Below are 24,897 nucleotides of genomic sequence, written 5' to 3' on the forward strand. Positions count from 1 at the left end.
AATGTTGCTTGTGGATTGGCACTCCAGCATGTTTACAGACTGAAAAGACAATTTCCACAAAAAGATGTGAACGGACTGATGTCTCTCTCAGAACCTGAATGCAGAAGAGCCTTGGGTCTTTCTTTTGTGAAAAGCAACTGGCTGTTGCTTTCTCACTGGACCGGGGCCACCTCAGGACCTGACCTGCCGGACCAGACAGAACCATGAGGCTCTCCCTGGCCCACGCGCCGGTCCGGCTCGCTCTGTGGCTGCCGTGGGCCACGGTGACGGTGGCGTCACTGTTGCTGTCGGACAACTTGACGGGCTTCCACGGGGACGAGAGTGGTGGCACGCACCGCGTGAGCAGCGGCCTCATGCAGTGCGGTGAGTACAGCAACGAGGTGATGCCCAACGGCCAGTGCCGCCTGATGGCCACGCTGCCGCAGCTGGCCGAGCAGCGCTGCCCGGATATGTTCCGCTGCACAGACGAGGTCTCGTACTGGCTGCGCGAGAACGAGGAGCGCAAGCAGCAGGTGCAGGACCTGAAGGAGACCATATCTGAGCTGCAGGAGGAGCTACGCAGCCACCGGCACCGCATCAAGGTGCTTGAGATGCAGGTAAGGGCACGTGTGTGTGTGTGTGTCTGTGTGTGTGTGTGTGTAAGATGGGGGTCAGGAGCCACGAATCATGAAGGTGACTGAAATGCAGGTGCTTGAGAGCCAGCCTGACTGCAAATGATAGTGAGCCTGAAGTCAAGTTGGAGATGAGAAACAGACAAAATAAAAATGAACAAAGTATCTTTAACTTGAACCCATTAATAAATTAACTCAATTAACTCAATCCCTGCTCCAGAGTTAATAAAAGACTTAAAAGGTAAAAAAACAAAACAAAGGCAGTATTTTACATCCTTTGTAATGTTACATCCCCCAGCAGCAAACCCCATAGACTGGCCACCTTGGTGATATCACTCTTCCAGCAGCCTCTCCAAGCTGCATGCATACATGGGGGAAACTCCCCAAGCATCCACCCAACCAACCACGCCGCCAGCCACTTAACCAGTCTCTCCCCTAATGCCTCTTTAACCCCTGGACAATAACTGGATTAGTGCTGAGACCTGGCTCTGTCCCACGTGCTGCCCTGCTGCGGGAGTCAGTGCTCCTGACAGCAGGTGGCCCTGAGGCGACGGGCTCCTTACCTTACCCACAGCCTCCTCACTTGACATTTACAAAGGGCCCACAAACCCTCATACAGGGCTTATGCACACAACAACAAAGGACTGGGATATTTCACGCTGGACAACTGAAGCGTTCAGTTTTGTCAAGCTCTTACACTGTGCTAATCAATTTGGGTTTGTTTACATACAGCTAGCAGGCTACTGTTCTGACAGGGTTCAACCTGTCTGTAATACGTCTTAGGGACACTAGCCAAGCTGTGACTTGTTACCTCAGGTATTTTTTGTCTTTAAAACAATTCCTGTTGTTTCACTTGTTTACAATACAAATGCACAAATGTGCTGTAATAGGTAGGCTAAATATAAAGCAATAGCTTCCTCAGCATATGGTCTGAGCTATTTGATTAAAGGATTGCTCCTCTCAGTGTTCTTGTTCTAATTGGGATTTGGTAATGGAGTTCAGTTTTAACCTCTGTCAAGACTTCAAGCTCCACAGGAGACGCCATGAGATACAGGAAGGTTGACATTCCTCATCTCCTCTCACAGGATAAGAATTGTGTATTACTTTGTCAGAGCCAGAACTGGACTTTGTGTAGCTATTGAGCCATAGCTTGACATTAGGGAGCCACCGGAAAATCTCAAGTGTTATAATGTAAATGTGGAAGATACTGCTGTTGCTAAACTGATTGGCGTATTACAGAGCCTGATGGAATTGCTCTGCTAGATTACCATGATGACCACAGTGTGGAGGCCATTTGATCACGTCGGGGTCACCACCCACAAGACAGCCCAAAAGTGTTCCTGAAGGTTAAATGAAATGACGCTTGACTGGAAGGCATAAGTGTGTTTGAACTTTATGACACAGGAAATGCATCAGTGGCAAATATTGTGGGAAACTATGATTTATCTGACTCCATTAAATTATTTGAATGACTGCTATATTACCAGGTAGTAGCATAAGCTTCCTTTACAAATAACAACCACTATCCCCAGCCGTTCTCTCTGTGGCAAAGAGGAGTTTAATTTAAATGATTTTGTGTAAACATTCCATTTTATTCAATTGGTCACCCTTTGTCCTGCTCCCCTACCCCTACCTCCTCAAACTGTTTTGCTTGTGTGCGGAGCAGGGGCGCCACTTGGGGGGCCCAGCACTGACATGGCGCCCCCAGAGAGCCCTCCCAATAATACTATATATTATCGGGAAGCCCAGAATTACTGTCTGTCATAGGTCCCAAATTATCTAGCAGCCCCCTGGTGCTGAGAACACAAGGCAAGCAGGAAACTGTTTGCAAACGTTTGTAGATGTTTGCGAATCAGTTAACTTGTTAAAGGGTTATTATAATGTAGTTAAGATGTGGCCAGGTCATTGCATTCAAAGCATGAGGAATACTATGAACACAAACAAGCCTTTTGCCACGTTCTACTCCTTTAACTATTCCTTTAACTGCTCCTGACCACTGCGGTGCCACTCCGTCACTTTTTCAATTCGGACTTTGTGGGCCCTCCTCCGTTTGGCAGCACCAGGCGCGTACGGGCTGGAACGCGTCGCTGGAGCAGCGCTTCCACACGCTGGAGGAGAGCTACACGGAGGCCACAGCGCTGCTGCAGGTGCACGGCTCTCTCATCTACGACATGCAGCGGCAGGTGCGCAACCTGTCCATGGTGGTGGAGCGCGTGCGCCGCAACCCCGGCTGCATGATCAACATCGTCCGCACCAGTCCGCTGCTTAATGCCCACGAGGTGCTCCACCCAGGTCAGTGCAGCACACAGACACACTCGGCCACTCGTCAACAACTCAAACTACATCTGGGGCAGAAGTGACCAACAAGAGGGTCCAACATGTCGTAGCTTTATCAGCTATACGTAGTCTATGTGTCACCAGACATCAGAACACCTCTGGAACCCTTTCAGCAGCTTCTGTCACCCTGAGAATGGACCCAGGCCATGTAGATATAAAGCAACATTAGTTATTAGGCAATAAATAATGAAATAATAATGAAAAAAAGTGATAATGTTTAATAACATTAGCATAATGTTAAATAAGTTTGGTTGTTGATTGACCACGGGGGGAAATCTCCTGCGTACTGCAAAATATATCACAAATTATGGTTAACCTTTGCGTGCAGACTAACTAAGCTGGAGAGCTCTTAGCGTAGTGACAGCATGACTTAGTCCTGAGTCAGCACTGGATGGATTACCTGGCAGGCCCACACAGAGAGCGCATCCTAACACGGGAGCAATGGCTAATTCTCATTTGTAATACTGTAGTTTGGTCCGTTGTGAGGCTGAAATGATCGGAGTGGACACTGTTGACAAACAATGGTGGGGTAAACAAAGATTATGTAGGGCTAGTTCATTTGAATCCCCTTCATCAGCAAAGAGAGCAGAAAGGTGTCTGGCCGATCGTTTTCTTCTTGTCTGTCAAAAATGTTGGTTCATTTTTAAAACACATGTCAGCATCTAATTTTATAATCAGCAGTAGTATATCCCAATTTCATAGCAACGTTTCTCTCTATACTATATTTACTGCAAATGAATACAGATGCATGAAATTCAGGATGTAAACTAGCTGCTGGAAGACCTTAAGAAATGCATCCCTTTCCCTTCCAGAAGTGCAGCACATCCGGAACTGCCCAATCGACTGTGCCTCGCTGTACTACAGTGGGGTCCACAGGTCTGGGGTCTTCACTATTGTCCCTTCACGAGAGGGCACACCTCTGGAGGTCTACTGTGACATGGAGACTGAAGGTGAGGAAGTGAACTATGGCCTTTTTCTGATCATGAACATTTTCTGCCTGTTCCCACTTTAAGTGTTTTCTTTGAGGCTAAAACTGTATTAATGTGTATATTTCTACAATAAAGGAAACGTCATACATTGCATGTAGATGGATGACTAAAATGTAAACAACAATGTAAACATTATGTAAAAACTAAACTAAACTAAACTTTTTCTTCTCTTTGCTCTTCAATTTATGAGCCATGCTCTTAAATGCTCTTAATACAGCCCCACGTAGTGGTAAGCATCAGCGTGCATGAGTCTGCATTTGACCATTTACCCTGATGGTAGGTGGTGGATGGACGGTGATCCAGAGGAGGCAGGACGGGAAGGTAAACTTCAACCGCAAGTGGAACGAGTACAAGAACGGCTTTGGGGATCTGCACACTGAGTTCTGGCTGGGGAACGACCACATCCACGACCTCTCCAGTCAGGGAGCCTACTCACTGCGCATCGACCTGGAGGACTGGAACGGCAAGCACAAGCATGCCTATTATGAGAGCTTTAGGTAAAATGACTCGCTGCTTATTCAATCCATTCATGTGAAATGAGATAGCCACAGCCATCATTGTATTCTATACCTAGAACTGTTGGCAGCTTATTAGAAGTCTCTCAGCTTAAAGCTACAAAAGAGAAAAAAGTCTACAAAAAACACCTTATTGTTCAGCCAATTTATCAAGACGTTTCCATCAGCCCACACATATTGATGCTAAAGGCGTCTCTTCCCTCTCCTCCTCCCCCACCTGTTCCCCTCTCTTTTCCTCCATCACCATGGCAGTACTGAGGATGAGGAGCACCAGTATCGTCTGCATGTGACTGGCTTTAGTGGCACAGTAGAGGACTCGTTCGCCTGGTACCATGACAAGCACAGCTTCAGCACCCCTGACACGGGCAACATCTGCGCTGAGATCTCCCATGGAGGATGGTGGTACAACCAGTGCTTCTTCGCCAACTTAAATGGAGTTTACTACAAGGTGAGAACCCCAGAGTGGGTCTTGCTGTGCACATTATGTTGGTGATTTTCGCAAAACAACACATGACTCAGCAAATTATTAGTTATTTCATTTCTGACTGGAAAAACATAATGTGAACAATTTCAGATTTCCCACCTGACTTCTACTGTGAACTGTACAATAGTCTGGTGGGATAGATACAGTATGTCAGTTGAAAAAAGGTGAAATTTAAAGAAAATGTAAAGAGATACTGTACTAGAAACGTAGATTTAGACCTGTCCTTTACATTTGTAAATTCCATTTCAGCATTTTTTTTTAGATTTCCCCCACTAACCACTAAATATGACTTGGGGCCCCATATACAATCATGTCTGTCTGTTAGCAATAACAATGTACATGTGACATATGTACACATTCAGAGTGTCAGGTCAAAGAGGGGAAGGAGAAAAGGGGAGAATCAGTTGCCAACTTTACAACTCTAAATATATGCATTCCATTGACTGGGACTATGTCTTCATTGGCCACCAGGGGGGGCGCTACTCTGCCAAAAGCAAGAATCTGCTGGGCCCTGATGGCATAGTGTGGTACACCTGGAAGGACTCAGACTACTACTCACTGAAGAAGGTGAGCATGATGATTCGCCCGCGGACATTCAGGCCTCGCCTTTCTCCTTGACAACAACAACAACTTGTCGAGAGCCAAGCCTGCTGTGACGCCACAGGGTGTAACGGCACGCCTTTGTCAGCCTTGTCTGCGCACAGTTCCGGCACAAAATCTCACGGTGTCACAATATAAACATACAATACATGTTATCACACACACGCGCACGTACGTGTCCACACACGTAACTCAGATGAATGTCTTCAAATCCAGGTTTCTTATGACTTTGACTTTTGGATTCTTGCATGGAGAGCTTGGGTGTGAAACATCACGCACATCAGAGTATGACCATGCTGCCACAGAGCAACTGCACTGGCATGGAGGACCTTACAAGAGCACTCTGCTATACATTGAACAACACTGTTCAATTCTCTCATTTATACTGTGTATATTTTCCTGTACATGCTTAACTTGCTCTGTATTAATAATTAGTATATGGGCATCACTAGCCCAGGACCATTTGAGGGCTAGTGACTTAACACAACAATATCCACCTCATTCACTCTGGATAACTGTATTCTACTACTTGTGTCATCACTATAAACTACTTTTGCCAAAGAGTAAAAGTATGCTTGATAAACACATTGATCCTAGTCTGTGAAGACATGTGATGTAGACGTGTGTGTTAGGGCTGAGGGAACCTACAGGAGGAGGATTCCCTCATATTGTTATGTGTGTTTCTCAATTATGATGCCATTCAGAATCCTCACGGTTAGTAATGTCCTCCGGGGACATCCTTCTCAACCTGATCCGTGTTGCTGCTCTTTCCCACCTCATTAGGAAGAGAAGGACTACACTAACACAGCAGACACTATGAGGGGTAGATGAGAAGGAGAAAGAGAGATGACTTGTTTCAGGTGCATAGATGACACTACACTGTACTTTACACCATCACATCGACTTGTTTTGTGAAAATGTTTACATTTTTTAAACTGTTTAAAACTGTATATTGTGCACATATTAAATCCATCTGTTTGTAAAAGGTGAGGTATACTTACCTTCCGTGCTTTGAACCTAAATAATACAATATTGAGATGGCATCATAGTGATGTTCATGCAGTTGTTTATGGATGCTCTGCCTGCAATTTTGGTCAAGAAAAATATATATACATGTATACACATATAATATTTGGATGATAACATGGATAAATTATTGCCCATCTGTTAAATGTCAATATGAAAGTCTAATTCAGAACTATTTGGAGGTATGTTGTATGACTGTGTTCCCCACCCCTGTCTTCTTGCGTCCCCCCTGCCTGATAAAGCTATCTCCTTAATCCTGAAGTGTCTCTTGGTGCTATCTTCCTGGGCCAGGGTAGGGTGGAGAAAATGGTGGACAAAGAGGTTGAAAAACAGCTCCCTTATAAATCTTGGTGACATCACTGTTATAAGGGCTCTGGGGTGGGACAACAAGCCAGAGGATCCACAGCCAATATATTACTCAGGGCATCATGCTGCTTGGCTGAAATATTGTCTTCAGAAATGAAAACATCTTTTACAGAATTACTCAAAGCCTCTTGGAGATTGCAGAGAAGGAAATAAGATTTTTTTCAGGGAACTGGAAGTAAAAACAAATAACACCAGGTGACAAGAAAACCACAACAGCTACCACACACACACACACACACACACACACATCTGCTCCAGAGGTTGACATTGGATAAACCTGCTGTTCATTTCCTTCCCTTCCTGTTTAGCGCCAGTTGGCTGTTTCCTCCTCCAGACTGTCTCTCACCAATCACTCTCTTTTTCATCCTGCTCATCCAGACTCACAAGATTCTTTGGATTCCCTGTAAAGTCTATCAGACTGTGCCCTAGTATACCTCTGTGAAATATGAAACAAAAGCTTTACACACCAACAACAAAGTACTCCACACATGGTAAAGTAGTACAAATAGATATTATTTATTATTCCATACAATATATAAAGTTACATTCATTTAAGTGTAATGTGTATTGAGATGAGGATGAATATGATGACTTTACAATATAAGTATTACGTTGAAATGACACCAAATCTTACATGGAAATGAGAACTTTCACGTAGAATCTGGATTATCAGCTACATAACAAACTGTGTATGACATAAAAGCCCTTTCAGGATAAAAAAGATGCATTAAAGACATAGGGTATTAAGGGTTTTGCATTTGGTCACATGCCCCATAAGGACCAGCCTCAGTGACTTAAATCAGTGGAAATGACATAGGACCCTAATTGAAAAGGCCTACAGATGAACTAACGGCAATTTAATTGCGAGGCAAAATCCTTTGCTAATTAAATACAATGAGCAAGATCTTAAGATCAAACATCAGTGGGTTAACTCAGTGTTTGCCCACACCACACAGTGTTCATGCATAAGACACTTAGCTCACTGAGAGACTTCTTTGCCCATCATTTAAGTCAGGGCCCATGGAATCTACAACAAACATGGAGATAGGAGCAGGAAGCAGCACTGCATCTCTGAAGGCAGACTTAAATGACTGCCAATGAGATCACAGAAGGAGAAATTGAACATGGTGATGGTGAAAGTACATGTATGTTACACATATCTGTTACTAGTTGCCTCTTTGAACTGAATTCTAATGTTGTCTGGTGGCTCAGCAATGTTTAATGGCTTTAAGACACTAATTATTTGTCCAAATGCCACATTACCATCTGGACATGCTACACATGGTTTATTAGATGGATGGACATGTATTCATGTGATGGCAAGGCGCAAAACTCGATGGCATCCTCAGTTTGCTCTCAGTTCCTCTTTTCAAAGTTCAGTTCCTTGAAATGTCAAACCAAATTCGTCTGCAAGACTCAGGTGCATTTGCTTATGTATCTATTTTAAACATCTGACTCACGTCACACTGAGAAAAGGCAATGGTGCATTGCACAGATTTCTGGTCATGTTAAAAGGAAGTTTTAGTTTGAAAGTGAAAAGTCACTTGAGTTACGCGGGAAGTTGAGTTATGCGTCTTCATAAATCGGCATACTGACCGAGTGCCTGCCTCAGTTTGTCAGCAATCTAAAGTAAAACACAACAAAGGACACAGGGGAAGCGATTATACAAACACATTCATACAATGGCCAAGCATGAAGAAATATGCACAATAAAAAAGGAAGTTTTTATTCCACAATTACAGTTAACATTTGCTGTCCAATAAAGCAGTCGTTACCGTTTCATAGAACTTGACCTGTTGCTCAAGGTAGAGGCGCATGACCCTGTTGTAGTCATAGATACGGTTGCTATGGAAGTGGTTCATCTCGGCTGGGGAAACAGATGCCAGGTTAAAGGTTTAGGGTTACACCACACACAGGTGAGAAACAACACCACACTCTCGACCAAATTATACGGTAGGTGACTAGAGAAAAACACTAGATGGCACGCAGGTCTTGTGACAGACTGTGGTAATGAATGACCACGCTTGACATGTGGCATCAGAGCTTCAACAGCAACAGGTAATGGAAACAGGAAGTAAAGTATACATACTCTTTTGATCCCTTGAGGGAAATTTAGACAAAAGGATGTTAGACATCCACATCCAACCACAATGGTATCAAGCCAATGAAAAGATCTGTTATGTAAACACTGTTGTGATATATGACACGTAAAGGCAAAGTGTGGTCTGTGTCTGGTCTATGTCTGTTTTTCTTTTTTTAATCTGGAGTCCTGGCTTTATGAATGGGAAACAAACAAGGTGGCTCAGACAGAGCCATACGCTATTATACCAAACAATATGTTGCTTCGTTGAGCTCAAATATCGCACATCTTTCCACCAGAATCGTGATATGTAGAGTAGTGGTTCTCAACTGGTCTGGCTTTGGGACCCACAATTTCCCATGTTCATTAAGTCGCGACCCATATTTTAGTGTTCAAGCCAATGGATATGGTGAGCTACATGGTAAGACAAGCAAAGTGCCTGTAGGCCTACTTGTTTGGAACATGTGGATGTTTGGCATTACCTTTCAAAGTACTCGACAGGTATGACTTTGACTGGGGTGCCTTGTTTCCATGTGGCATTGTAGTTTTGATGGTTTCATGCTCTCATGTGCCAGCCATCTACTGCACACCACACAATGGGGTTTCTGCTCTATTTTGTCCATATCCAAGCCTAGGCTACTTCAAATAATCAGAGTAGCAGCTTACTTGTGTTTACCACTAAAATTATGTCTAACACGACCTGTCACATAAACATTGTCTATGTCCATGGCAATAACTGAGGCTACGAATGAAGTTTATCAAAATAAAGGTCCGATATTAGATCTGATAAGGTAGCATTTTAAATTGACAATTTTTTATTTATTTTTAACCACAAGCTCTGTGACCCACCCAGAACGGTTCCGCGACCCACTTTTGGGTCGACCCACCAGTTAAGAACCACTAATCCTTTAAAAGGCCACTTTAGACTGTAGAGAGTGTATGACCTCTGGGGTATTTAGCAGAGTGCTAACAGTGTAGTGTGACTTACCCTGCAGCGAATAGGACATGGTGCTCAGGCGCTTAGCCATAGTAAGTTTGTCCTGGTGGTTGATTTTGTTCATGGCCACCAGACGGTCTGCCTCCTTCCATTTCTCAATGGCTGCCTGCAGAGACATATCAATATCATACACTGGTTTCTCACTGATGAGATTAAATCTAAATAACACCAACTTCTGATAGGATTCTTCTGCATTTATATACTGTACACCGACCTGATTGAAGCCAACAGTAGCTTGAAGTGTACATATCTTGTGTGTACGTATCTTATTGTATTTGCTCTACAAAACCAATTGCTAAACAAAATGATCCAACTGGGCCTCTTCAGAAATAATGATGAATGTTACAAAACAGTGTTAAGTGCCACACATACTTGACAGAAGTGGGTGTGTGCTTTCTACTGTACCTTATGGACTCCTATGGTGTCTGGGAAGCAGCCCAGCAAGCCTTTGTATTCACTGTTTGTTTCCAGAAGAAAATGCAGATCTTGCTTGGGCTGTGATAAGATGACAACAATATCAAACATGCAGTCCTCTTTAGGATGTGTCTGTTTTGTTCCTCAAAAACCTCAGCGATAAAATATATTTAAAAATAGAGGCTGGTGGAGTTGCACCCGTGTTGTGTCAGGGTTTAAGGTATCAGGGGAGGAAGTGAGGAAGCAGGCTGCAGTATCCGATGAGAGGGAGGAAGTGAGTGTGTTTTCAGCCATCGAAGGGTTCAAGGCCATGGGGCCGCACAAAGGATGCAGATAGGGTGGTCTCAGAAATATGGGGCCTGTGTGTGTGTGTGTGTGTGTGTGTGTGTGTGTGTGTGTGTGTGTGTGTGTGTGTGTGTGTGTGTGTGTGTGTGTGTGTGTGTGTGTGTTAATGACACTGGTATTGTGAAGGTAACTGAATAACCAAAGAGAAGAAATATGAAAGATCTACATAATAGGTTTCTGTTAAATTCATGAAAATAATAATGCTGTACATTCTGTTACCTGTGATGCCACGATTTCTGCAATTTCTTCATAGGTTCTTCCTGTTGCAGTTAATGCTTCTGTGAGTGTGGTTTCTCCTGTGTGCAAAAAAAGGAAAACACTAAGTGTACTTTTTCTTTAGAGCACATACACATTTGCATCTGTACTACAAAAGAGTCTTAAAAGAGGTTTTTGTCTGACAACAGTGTCTGTGTGCATACATTACCTGTATATCCACTGGTAGTGAAAACGTTGGAAAGGTTCTGAAACGCTTTCCCAATTTTTTGGTATTCTTTCTGTAGAGCTTGAGGACACAAAGTGACAACAAAAGTTTAGTTTAATGCTGATGTTTACTTCATGAAATAAAGCAAGCCTGTAATGGACACTTACGCCCTGTACACCTCTTCCAATGTAAGTGCCCAACGTTGAGCAGGTCTTTGACTCCATCGTCCATGGATTTTGTGAAACGGCTGTACATGTCACATTTCTGTTCACTGTGATAAATAAGGAAGAGAAAAAGAAAACTTCAGAGGATCTTCACAGGAGCTGTGCAAAGAGATAAGGGAAACCTGCACACCCACCGCAGTTAGAATGCAATATCAGTCCTCACGATAGTCAGTTAGAATCTACCACAAGTTTCTTGTAACATTAGCATTTTAGCCAGAAAGCATGGCATGCATAGTATGCAGCAACTGTGTTCGCTACAGTGCCTTACTCATGAGGTGGTGCTTAAGCCCCAAGAGTGGTTAAGCACCACCGTTACACCTGCTTTAAGTCAGGAAAAGTGCACAGGTGGGACCAGTGATAGATAAATGGGGTTGGAGGTCACTGACACTTCTATGGGATCCAGATCGGGTGCCTCGGGCTCTATTGTGGAGAAGATCATCACGCCCATGGTTTCGTCTTTCTCTGCTTTCCTCTTCCCCACTTTCCAATCCTAAATCAAAACAGAGATGAATTCACGAGACTTCAAACCAAAATATCAGCATTCAATCTGTTAACATTGATGTAAAGTACTACGGAAATAACTGCTTTTTCATTTTTTTATTAAGTCAACTGAAACAGCTTTCAAGATATCAAGAGACTATCACTATACATTCACTTAAACAATCAAATACTTGAAACAGCTGTAGTTGTCCATTATTTTTTCAGCAAAGGCAAAACCACCAACACACAATGCGACAAAATCTATGTGCCTGCCTTATATTTTGCTCTGTAATTCTACATGATCAATAGCTTGATAAATCCTTCTGCAACATTATATAAGCGACATTACCCTCTCATCCTTGTAGTTGACAAAAAGCTGGAAGACTTCGCTCTCGCAGACGACAGGATGCCGACACATCCTGCTCATCCAGCCCTGCAGGCGCTCCATTCGAATCTTAATAAAGTCATCGTCAAAGCGCCCTGGGCACACACAGACAGAACAGGGCAGTTTGCATACCTAGTTTGTGTGGTTGGCACCGGGCAATGACTTACAATAATTCGAGTTATGCAATAGTAGATATACCTCAGCATCAGGCTTTCAAAACAATCCAAAAAATGCTATGGCTATTTTATGTAGACTTCACATATACAGTGGCAGGAAAAAGTATGTGAACCCATGCTAAAGTTTACTAAAAAGAGTAACAATTTTTTTTTTGGAAATTGCCTTAATTAAAAAATGACACCAATTTTCTTTATGAATGAATAATGTTTCGTAAATAAATAAATAAATAAATAAATAAATAAATAAATAAATGTTCTTTAGAATACAGGAGGCATAGGTATATGAACTCCTATGTTAAATTCCCATAGAGGCAGAAAACTGGTGTCCTTAAAGGTTGGATTTTTCCTCATTTTTTTAATTAAGGTATTAAGATCAATTTGTATTCCTCTTTTTAGTCAACTTTGGCATGGGTTCACATACTTTTTCTTGCCACTGTACATTGAATGAGCATCTTTTTACTATTCCCCTGCAACAAAATGCTTTGATATCTTCAAACAATTGACAAAAATATGCACCAAACAAACAGCTTCTGTAGCTGTGACAGACCTGTGATCTGCTTGTCTGGCAGACAGGGGATCGGGATTGCTGAGCCAAACTTTTCCAGTAGTCTCTCATACAGCCAGTCAAAGTGTTTGTATCTGTGGTTGACAGCTCTGTTTGTGGTCTACATAAAGGACAGAGCAACATAAAGGAAATTCATATATTCATTCACAAACAACTACGCATATAAACATACTTGGGCTGTATTCTGGAAAATTAGTTAAATACATCAAGTATGCCACCAATAAGCAATGTCTGACTTACACTTGGTGTGATTTGATATTCAATGTAACTCTTCAAGCCGTACATTTTGGTGCCCTTTTTGGGATCTGCAACGATGCAGTCCAGAGGTGTTTGAGGATACAGCCACACAGGACCCACCTCTCCCATCTGGACATGGAAGACAAGACATTCAGAAGTCCACATCACTGCATATTTATTAGAATTCATCAGAAAGCAGAGCTTATGCAAAGTGTGTAAATTATGTTACAGCAGGTGGCCGCCAAGCATTTCTTACAAATATCGATAATCTTTCTTTTCCTTTGTTGGGAAGTTTTCCAAGAAGGTAGACCTCTGGATTTGGGGTCTTTGAAAAGGGAAACCTGCAACACACATGAAAGAAGACTTCATGAAAGATGGCCACAAAGGCTGGAGAAAAACCAGGCAGGTTTCAGCACTTTCTTGACTGGTCAAAATATTTTTTCATTTCAATATTTATATTGCACCATTTACAACACAACGTACTTTACAAGGCGCAAGCACAACCTTTTTCTTTTTTTTAAAGATTACCCATATATCGGAAAGTCACCTATTTACGCCCGTGCACTATTTTCACCCTTTTACGTGTATGTGACACATAATACTCATTTCTATACAAACCAAGACAGCGGATTCCTAAAGAAACGCATGCACCCATCCCATGTAGTGTATGTGTATGTAAATTAGCTATGTACCAAAAATGACATTGTACAGTGACTCGAAGCTGTAAACAGTGTTGTAAAGCTGCGTGTACAAATCTGCTTGGAGCTCCAGTGGGATTTTGATTTCCCAACGAGAATTCTCGGTCTAACCGTTGATGTGCCGAGTGAGTGGGGGAAATACGGCACCCACCAGCCCAGCACCAAAAAACAGATTTTGTTCAAATCTACACACCTACAGTATGGCTACTGAAAAATCCTAATTCCAATCATAATTATCGCTTGAATACAAGTGTATGCAACATCACTGAATGTTACTGCCAAACTGCGAGCGGTGTGGTTCTGTTAGCCTCACTTGTTGAGGGAGATTTTCATGGAGGGGTGTGAGGTACCCCCTCTCTGTGTGGCGCCCCCATCCTCTGCCTGGGAGTAGCCACCGGCTGACCTGCCATCATCAGATTCATCATCCCACTCGTCGTCATCTAAGGACCCTGTGAAACATACCCACGTAAACACACACACACACACACACAGTCAGGATGAGACTTCCAAGAGCAGTATCTCAGGTCTCAAGCATGGCCCGCAGTGCAGTGTAGTAAATGGTCAGAATATACACAGACACCCAAAGCTAGTTTAGTTCACCTAGCCTAAAAATAATGTAAGCAACTTTATGCATGTACATGATTTTTTTCTATTTTTGTATTGTATACATACAAAAATAAATGTAAATTATTATAGTAAATTATTATTGCTGTAGTTTTATTTAAAATACAATAATTATATATATATATATATATATATATATATATATATATATATATATATATATATATATATATATATATATATATATAATAGGCAGAACAAGACAAGACATTTACAATATATAATAGGCTGCTGCTATTTACCTTGCTCTGATTAACGAGAAAGTAAAAGCCTCCATAATTTGTCTAGATTTACAAATTACCCGGATTGTCTTGAAATCGTCTTCCTCAATAATTGAAAGATCCATTGTGGCAGCATATTAAAAAGAATGTAATAATAGCCTTACTTTAAACACACAACCATGTTTTTAAGTGTTTATATATTTCAGTGTGCATGGCACATACATAAATATTATGATGACCATTTATAGACAAAGAAATACACACGGGTATAATCTCAAGAGGTAGCAAAACATCCCAGTATGAACATGATTTTTTCCACCGCTTACTTCAAAAGGTCAGTATGGTGTGAAATGAGTGCTGTGTGGAATGAATGTTTGTTTTCTAAACTCTGAGCTTCTCTGTGTGCCCAGTGTCTCGGCACAGTCTCCCCCTCGGTGGCCCCGACCCATCTTCATTCACTGACTCCCACTGACCCCTGTCTAATCTACAGCCACAGTAGCCATGGCTCTCGGGCGCCGGACAGACACTGATGAGATTCACTGCGTTGGAGAGGGAGAGTGCCCCTTTTCTTGCTGGCCGTCTTTTTTTTTTTTTTGAGAGGGGCCAGAGAGAGGGGCTAGTCTGTCTGCAGGACCACATGAGTTGTGAGCGCCTTGAAAATTCTTCCGCCCCGAGAGCGGAGAGTGGCCGAGAACACAGAGGGCTGAATGAGTCCAATTTGAAAAGCTGCCAACACTGAGCTGGGTGTCAATGTTTGCCTTTCGGTTTTTAGTTCAGTTGTGTTTTTTGTGTTTGTGTTTATGTTTTTGTTTTGTTGTGTCTTTTTTTAATTTCAAAAACAAGTCATGCAAAGGGTGCAATAAAAGGGCGTAAAACAGAGCGAAAGTTTACCCTGCTGTTGGAAGGCGGGTGTTTGTTGTTGTCCACCATAGTCCCAATTCCCAGGGGGACTGTTATTGCCTGTCCATGCTGAGGAAGACCAAGGGTCACTGCCATTTGTTCCCTGCAAATGTTAAGACAAGTCAACACAAAGCAATCAAATGTGCAACAGACTAGCAGGCTAACATGGTAGTTTGTATAGTTTAAACTCTCTCAAACTTTTATTTTTCTGGCCTTGGGAGCTGACTACACCACATACATGAGACAAGGTTATCTTACATGGAAAAGTTCCTGTCAAGACCATTTACTATGTTCGGTCACGTAAAGATGTCAATTACAACAGTCTTTTTTTCCGGCAGTCTGCAAATGGCCTATGAGCACAGAAATATTACCACAGGCTCTGCACTTCATCAGAGAATGGGCATTAGGCAGGGATGTGTGGTGGCTCATTCCTCCGAAGACTAAATACGACGTGGCTCTTAAGTCCCCTCTTCAGACGACTATCAGTGGGAGGGATGTGTCTGTAATGGCCCATCTCTCATTGATGTGTGCGACCTTGAAGCTCCCTAAAGTGAGGACTCCTGATGCGAGAGACTCCTGAGAGAGCATTTCCATTTCTCTTTCCATAACTGGTGAGTCATGCCTCTGGTTTCTAGTTTAGTGGTGGAGCAAACTTGACTAAAAAAAAAATCAATGCAATGCTTTGCCATTTATATGACTCTGAGAGGCAATGGATTTCTGCTGAGGGTCTTTGGCCATTCCTCAGATTCAGAAACATTTCCGACAAAAAACTATACCATTCCCATTCACAAAAACTTCAGCTGGCTTTCTCTCTGCTGAGATAGAAGAGGTCATAAATCTAGCTGCAATGCTTTGCCATGCATATGGTTCTGAGGATGGCTGAAAAAATGGGTTTTGGCCATTCCTGAGAGAGACATTTCCTACAAGTGTGCGGCCCTGTCACAGTCTTCCTGTCTACGGAGAAAGAGGTTGAGAGCTGCACTCGTGCCAGAAGACACAGTGAGAGCAGAAAAGCTGAGGATGAATCGGCAGGCCAAAGTCAGAAACCACAGGCCAAAGTCAAAGACCACAGGCAAGAGTCAAAGACCACAGGCCAGAGTCAAAGACCACAGGCCAAAGTCAAAGACCACAGGCCAGTCAAAGACCACAGGCCAAAGTCAAAAACCACAGGCCAGTCAAAGACCACAGGCCAGAGTCAAAGACCACAAGCTTATCTCAGACAGAATTGTGCTTATACTGCCCATGCACTTGACAGCCCGTCATCAGGAATAGGATACATCCTGTCAGTAGACTGTAAGGGGAATACTTTACATGAGCCTGAAACCAACCATCTGACCCTCAACCAGACACCCACAAAGCTTTTGGTACGCATCATGACCATGTCCATGTGTGCAACGTATTGTACACTTGGCTGTGGCTCTTCTGTAAGTGTGAGAATGAACATAGCAAGTCAGAGTTCAGGGTTCCCACTCTAAGTCAAATGTACAATTCCATGACCTACAATATAATGAATGGTACAATATAATGACCAAAGATTTCAGAGCAGCCGTATAGCGTTCTAGCGATCTTTTACTTTTTTGCACAGAAGATGAATGGGCATTGAATAAACAAAGTTGGGCTAACCACAACTACTCAAGCAAGCAGTAAAGCTAATAACTAGATATAACCAATCCTGCGTGGAAATGTATTTCTATTAATGTATTTTTGCAAGAAGATTTGAAACTGCTACAACAAAATTCCCTGATATTCCATGACTTTTCCCCAACAATGATGTCTGGAATAGACTTTCCAAAATTCCATGATATTCCAGAAATTCCATGAGTTGTGGAAACCCTGTGAGTTACACATAGCTCTTTCCCACACTCCACTGCATGTGAGTGCTGTCTCTCTGGGCTGCACGGACCCAACGCCACCACTCCTTCTGGGGGAGGAATCTGACTATGTGCGACAGATGATATTTTCCCAGAGAGCCAAGACCTTACAAAACCCTTATGGAACGGTTTACCAGAGTCCTCTTTTTTTTACCAGAGTCCCCTCTCTTTCACAGACCATATTTTTCCATTTGTAAGGCACTGGTATTCATCTTACACCACTAGGAGAGTATTTTGATTTATCTACAGCGTCTTTATTTTATTGTATGTATTTCTTCTTTCTTTTTTCCATTTCTAGTCAATATAACAGCTCAAGGAATGAAACTGTATCATTAGGCTTTGTGATCACTGTTCTTGTGCATATTAGGTTGAGCTTACAGATTACATTCTTATTATTGGCAATGGTTAAAAAAATGTTCATAACAGGTTAATTTTCAGACTGTGGCTATACATGTATTACATAATACATTTTAACACTAAAATAATTCACTAGATAATGCCTGCCCATCACATTCAAGTGTTTCCCAAATGGAATGGTAAACAGCCATACATACAATGCCTAGAGAGCTAACTGGGGATAATGCATGTGGGTCTTAGGGTCATTCACTTCTGTTGACTTTCACATTATGTTCACTTTCACATTTCCATAATGATTCAAGAACTAGGGAGCCCTAGGATAGCCCTTTCCACTAATCTATACACAAGGACTTTTCTCTGCTGAGAATAGTGAAGTATTTACTGCTTTTGCGCTCGAATGCATGTCATGCAATTTTACTGGGGTTTCCCAATGGCCTAGCCAGCTGCAAGATACAGCCACTGCCGCACACTGACTAGAGGACCACCACACTAGCCACTAGCATGCATGTGTATTGTACAGTATGTTTTACAACAGAGACATGACATTTCCTTGACAAAGGGACATCCAGATGCAGTACACACAAACAATGTGTGCATACAGAAACATATTGTCATGTAGCTTCCCCAGCAAAACCCAGGAATGGTAATGTTACAGGACTACATTTAGTTTTCCACTTCTCCTCTTCACTTCGACTCAGCAGTAAACACAGAGCAAAAATGGGCCACTGTGATAGTGAATTAGGAAAAAAATAGAGCAAGAGCAGATCACTGCAAATCCTGCTCGCTGATGGCGTTCAGATGTCAGTGGCTCCTCAGCAAGGGGTACAGCTCAACAACAATCAGCATGCATTCAGTCAGGGCTACCCCCCCCCCCCCCCCCACACACACACACAGACAGACAGATCTCTAGAGAAGAAAGCCATTGGACAGGATTCCCTCATCTCTAGATCCATAATGAGGCCTATTTGCGATCATTCTCATTTGATTTGGCATGAAACAGAGGACGACAATAGCTGAGCACACAGTGGCCCAGTCTCATTATGCCCACACTGACTTCAGATACACAAGGCCAGCCGATGAACAACACACCGTGAGGCAACAAGAAGGTGGAGGATTTGGGGTATATGATGACAAATAGCATCTAATCTTTTCCCAAGACAACCAGAAACCTAATCTCAAGCTTGCAGCTGCACACTACACAACACAGAGTGAACCACAGACAGGATGTCATGCAAAGACATCTGAAAAGCCTATTTGATACCAAGCAACACAGGCTTTTGTTGTATGTGAAGGCCCTTGATGGTATTCCATGTAAGCAGGCAAGATTTGCGTGGATATCTCTATGGGCAAATACACATCGTACCAAACAGGGACCAGAATCAATGCAGGGACTTAACCGATATCCTCATAAATCAAAGATTGTGCTTGCTGAGCTGCCGGGCCGGAATCTGCATCTGTACCTGAGTGTGTGCTGGTTCAGAGCTGTGAGCATCATAGGATCCTATTGTGGCTTGTGTTTGCTGTGCACTGGGAGCTGCATTAGAGTTCACCTGGGGTGGGGGAGAGGAAAAAGGGAGAAAGAGGTTAGCACCCTCCACAACATTATACATTTAGTAAACATTATATATTTAGTTAACAGAATATTAATATATAGAAAAGAATATATATATATATATATATATATATATATATATATATATATATATAAATATATATATACACACACACACAGAACACTTTAAACCTCCTAAAATATAGACTCTACAATACAAAGAGCTCTGATTTTAAAATAGAACTTCCTAACATGGGCGAAGTGCTTTAGCCTGAGATTGCCAGAGCTCTGAAAGACACAGCAAGCGTTGCTTGCTCTTGGAGCATGTGGGAACAATCTGTTATGAGTTGGAAGCATGTGTGTCGGGGGCCCACAGCCTCCATTCTGCAGCCATAATCAATAACATCTGCTCCACACAGTGATGGTGACTTTGCATTCTTCCATGGACAGATGTTTCTTTGCTTACTACACAGAGGATTGATGTGCAATGAGGAGGACTAAGAGACAGATGGATAGATGCATTCAATGCAATTCAATTTCAGTTCAAGTTGCTTAGTGCCGTTAGCAACTGACACCGTCTCGAAGCGCTCTGTAGAACACCTCCCCTACTCCCTTTGGAGCAACAAATCAGTTCTGAAAAGAGGAAACCATCTGTCTCAGGCCATCCCAATACATCACAATACCGATAGAATCTGATTCATAGTGATGGTGATGATTGTACATGATTGTACAATGTTTTTTTTTCCTTTGCCTAATATATACAAGTTTGGTGAAATACTCATAGCACTAACAGAGGCAGATGTCATGTTATTCTGATGTATATGTGCTCCTGATCTAGCCCAGAGCTGGCAGATTAAATGCCAGATCAGAGTCTCAGATCTGATCGAGAGTGCAATGATGTATCGGCGACACCCTTGTCACAATACTGCAAGGCCTTTCTTAATTTGTGACCGATGACACACTTGCTGTGGATGTCTGCTTTGGCCTAAAGTCACCACTTGTTCTAAAGACAGCTTATTTTAAAAGTATTTAAATGACATAGAAATGTGTCTCCTTGCTGGTAAAATAATTTCATGGCAAGTACACAGTCACAATTCTGAGAAAGCAGACTCACTTTGTTCAGATATATTAATCAACAGAGACATTTTTCAAATAGTTTGCATGAAGAGTCACAATGGGCAGTACTGACACAACACTGCTACAGTTCTCTCTGGCTGACTCTTTTTCTCCTACCTCTATGTAATCTTCCGGGACAAGACCCACATCCCCGTTTGAGTTCTGAGCTTCTATCCAACCACCACCTACATTCTTGGAAAGAGATATGAAAGGACTTTTTGTAAAGGATAATGCAAAGAATAAACAACATCAATTTATAACTTTATAACACTACATAACTAAAAGAATAGTTAGTCATAGTTGAGAGGAATGCTACATCCTGCTGTGATATGGTAGACTGTATAAGCGCAGAGAAATGTAGGTCACTCAGAAGTGAACACTGCAGGAAAACATGCAGTCACAGATAAGCATGGAAATGCACAGTGAACGCATGTATTTGCATATGGGACTATTCTATACTGAATGCAAAACTGAATGTTTTCATACACAGACATACTGTAGTTTCCTATTGATTGAGCAACTTCTTATCGCAGTAAAGAGCATAAAGGGACACAGGAAACTGCATGTAATTAAACCTGCTATAATTAATGGATTAAACACTCGACTATGAAATGGACTGATAGATCGATCGGTGTAATTAGTATGAAAAGTCAGCTTCTTAATCATAGTTTCTGGGTTGTTTGCTCCTTTGTGGTTGTAAACTGAACCACTTTGATATGTAGACAGAAGAAGACATTTAAGGACATCATTTTGCAGTTTGGGAAATACTGATAAACTTTATCTGACAGTGTACCCCGAATAACTACAGTGATGGCCAAAAGTATTGGCACCCATGCTAAAGTTGACTGAAAAGAGGAATATAAAATCATCTTTTGGAAATTGATCTTAATGCCTTAAGTGAATTTTTTTTTTTTTTTTTAAAGGCCAGTTATTTCATGGATCCAGAATACTGTGCATCCTGATAAAGTTACCTTGGCCTTTGGAATTAAAATAGCCCCACCCATGACACCCATGCCAATCTCTAGGTATGGTGAAGGGTATGTGATGAAGTGGGGCTATTTTAATTCCAAAGGCCAAGGTAACTTTATCAGGATGCACAGTATTCTGGATCCATGAAATAACTGGCCTTTAAAAATAAAAATCTGCCTGTCTCTATGGGAATTTAACATAGGGGTGGGAATACTTATGACCCCTGTATTTTAAGGAAGAACATTTATTTATTTATGATATATTATTCATTCACTAAGAAAATTGGTGTCCTTAAAGGTTAGATATTTCCTCATTTTTCACTTAAGGCATTAAGATCAATTTCCAAAAGATGATTTTATATTCCTCTTTTCAGTCAACTTTAGCATGGTTGCCAATACTTTTGGCCATCACTGTAATTGATTAATTGAGAAAATAATCAACAGATTAATCAAAAATGCATTAATCTTTTACCTGGTTTATGATTGTGATGGTCTCTCCTTCTCTCACAGAAAGTTCATTGTTACCTGCTTCAGCTATAAACTCATACAAAACCTGCGCCTATACAGAAGAAACATGTTAATCCACCGTTAGTATGTTATGTTTATAAGTTCAGTAAACTCACACAGACCTGTCCCTATAAAAATACATTTCAATGAAAGAAAAATACACTATTGTGAAGCACTATGAGTTTTATGAGCAATACACCACATTCCCAACAATACACAACAAAACACAGATTGGAAGGTGGCATGCGACCGACACCTTACTGTAGAGGCCTGAGGTGCAACATGTGATCTTCCACTAACATAATTACAACAAAGTTGATTTCTTCAGAATGTCTGTGCAGAGCAGGGAAAACCACAGCTGTTGCGACACCATGACAGGACAAACAAGTCGACCTGGATGCATTTACACCAACAGAAAACATTGCTTCTGGCATGGGGGCACAGCAGAGAGTAAATAAAACAGAATGAGAGTGAGAGGGAGTGTGAAAAAGAGAAAGAGAGAAAGAGAGGCCGTAACCCTACAGTGTGGAATTCCTCTTGCTACACAAAACAACCAACAGAAGCACTCATTTTACACACATATTTTATGTACTGTAGTGGGGTCTTGCACTGAGGAGACAATGAGGGGACTATCCTTGAGCGGTTTGTCTTTACCACTCTGTTCCTGACAGACCGTTTCCTTTTCCTGTTCAGCAAAAATCACAGCATGAAAACGACACACCAGTGTTCAGGCATGTCTAGGCTTTTAGGATCAAATGCGAGGCATAATAGTAAGGATGCCTGCGATGAAGTGAGTGTCTTTCTCATAGAAATACAAACTATGTTTGGGCCATGACATACATACATGTATCTGTGTGGAGCCAGAAAGATTGAGGCAACAATGGGTGACAATTAGCCACTTTTTGAAGTATGTTTCACTGAGCTGTTGGTAAATCAACAAACTAATTTTGATGTTGTGGTCAAGTGAAGACATATTAACACACTCTCATTGGCCATCCAGACCACACACTATAGGCCTAATTTAATTGGTTGGGTATTGTTTGGGACATTCCCAACAATATCTTCAAAAGAGATCAGTTGACACTGTTTTAACTGAAGTGGCTTCAGACAACATGCAACACTCAAAACTAATCTTTACTCAAAACTTTACTATAACTGTGAAAAGCTATAGACTGGCTGTCCTGATAACTATCAGAGGGACAAACATAAGTTTCTGTTGACATAAAGTATTTTTGTAACATTTGGTTTGGTTGGAATGGCTTGTCATGATAACTGCAGAAGTGACTAAGCACAGTTCTAATATGTCAGACTAACATTAGGCTACTGATGATGGGATAAGTATTGTAGGGTACCATGGGTGCTGATTGTCTAGAAAATGTTTTGTCATCCTGGCATGTCATGCTGGCCAATTCCAAATGAGAAGCTGTCATAAGCTTTTGTAAACAAAAAACAACCTTGCATAGGCGTTATGAACTTGATATAAAAGTTGATTAAAAAAGACGCCTTTACATGACAGGCTGGAAAATCCTGTAGGCCTTATAGTTGTAGATAGTTAGTCTCATACTTATGTATGTTGGTCACGAAGGGCTAAAGTGTGTGTCATGTAGCTGGGTCAACCCATGGTATTAAGTAAAAAGTTGCTACACTATAAGGATGTTTTTGAAGGATATCTACTTCATTACCTTGCCTATCCACCCACAAAGTAAACCTTAGGTTATGGCTTATGTCTACATTGTCCTACCATTCAGCACATGTCCCTAAATCAACACGCACAGGAGACTACAAATAGCCTTCTTCTCACTACTGTTGTGGCAAAATGACGTTTCTCAATGCGTTGGCCTCCTCTACTACGTTACCAACTCCATCACAACATACCATAACAGTCATGTTTACAACACAGTCACAAGAGCACAACGCTCACATTTATTTTATCTTTGCAATACACTGAAACAGAAACAGCAACACTACAGTAAGAGACACAAACAAACATTCTTCAGGGACAGATAAATTATGTTTCAACTCTTGGGTTTCTGTCACTATAACCTCTTCAGGTAGACTATTGCTATTCAGGGGAGTAACTTCACAGCTAAACAAATATGTTCACCTATAATGCTGTTTTGGTATAGTAGGCTATAAAAGAGTAGCCTAATGCCAAGTATCATACGTACCTTGTTTGCCATCTTAGCAGCATCTATCTTTCCAATGTGAAGGGGCAACAAAACACTCGTAGTTTCATATACCCGTTCGGGAAAATATCAGGAAAACGACGGAGGAGCAGTTCACTGAAACACGCAGTTGTTGTCGCCAAGCAAATATTTACCACACGAACGGAATGCACGCCCCGTTGGACTGAACAGCGTTACTTACAGTAACCTATTCTTCGTTTAAAATCCCTTGCTGTAGTTTAACAGACCCATGGACACCCGGAAACCACATTCGCTTGCCACAAAAACTGACAGGTTGCAATCCTAACCTTACCGATGAATAGTGGTTCCTCCTCCACACATACTTGCTACTAAGTATCAGTTTTCAGCACTGAAGTTTCTGACAAAATGTAGCTTGTAGATGAAGGCGTAAATGTGGCATAACATCGTTTATTTGGTTATCTATGGAAAAGATTAGGCCAAGGGACAATAAAGAAAATGTAGTGAATTTGAACAATTTTTGTCTTGTTGTATGCTTCAAAAGTGGACTGGGTTACTAATAATTGGGCATTATTAGGCTGCTTTCAAGTGATTATTTCAGGAACGATAGCCTAAATGACACTCATTGGCCTTCCTAACACAAAGGCGACTGGTCGCTGAAGAAACTAGAAGAAACGGTCAACAAAA

General features: G+C 41.8%; 2 protein-coding genes across 2 annotated transcripts; one reads left to right on the forward strand and one right to left on the reverse strand.

Annotated features, from left to right (window-relative positions):
• Positions 1 to 6,764, forward strand: LOC121693661 (angiopoietin-related protein 7). The gene is made up of 6 exons (XM_042073227.1): positions 1 to 596; positions 2,669 to 2,903; positions 3,761 to 3,898; positions 4,218 to 4,434; positions 4,705 to 4,900; positions 5,408 to 6,764. Exons 1-6 carry the CDS (start codon positions 204 to 206, stop codon positions 5,552 to 5,554), a joined length of 1,326 nt encoding a protein of 441 aa, XP_041929161.1. The 5' UTR covers positions 1 to 203; the 3' UTR covers positions 5,555 to 6,764.
• Positions 6,765 to 7,420: 656 nt separating this feature from the next.
• On the reverse strand, positions 7,421 to 24,610 carry snx9a (sorting nexin 9a). Its single transcript, XM_042072625.1, has 18 exons — positions 24,235 to 24,610; positions 22,032 to 22,118; positions 20,709 to 20,783; positions 19,384 to 19,473; positions 15,687 to 15,798; positions 14,264 to 14,399; positions 13,509 to 13,593; positions 13,256 to 13,381; positions 12,998 to 13,115; positions 12,239 to 12,369; positions 11,796 to 11,899; positions 11,353 to 11,456; positions 11,189 to 11,266; positions 10,984 to 11,060; positions 10,411 to 10,500; positions 9,997 to 10,111; positions 8,704 to 8,795; positions 7,421 to 8,552 (listed from the first exon to the last, which is right to left on the reverse strand). Exons 1-18 carry the CDS (start codon positions 24,244 to 24,246, stop codon positions 8,505 to 8,507), a joined length of 1,680 nt encoding a protein of 559 aa, XP_041928559.1. The 5' UTR covers positions 24,247 to 24,610; the 3' UTR covers positions 7,421 to 8,504.
• Positions 24,611 to 24,897: the final 287 nt, after the last annotated feature.

This window comes from Alosa sapidissima, chromosome 19 (genome assembly GCF_018492685.1).
Source record: "Alosa sapidissima isolate fAloSap1 chromosome 19, fAloSap1.pri, whole genome shotgun sequence".
Lineage (NCBI taxonomy): Eukaryota > Metazoa > Chordata > Actinopteri > Clupeiformes > Clupeidae > Alosa > Alosa sapidissima.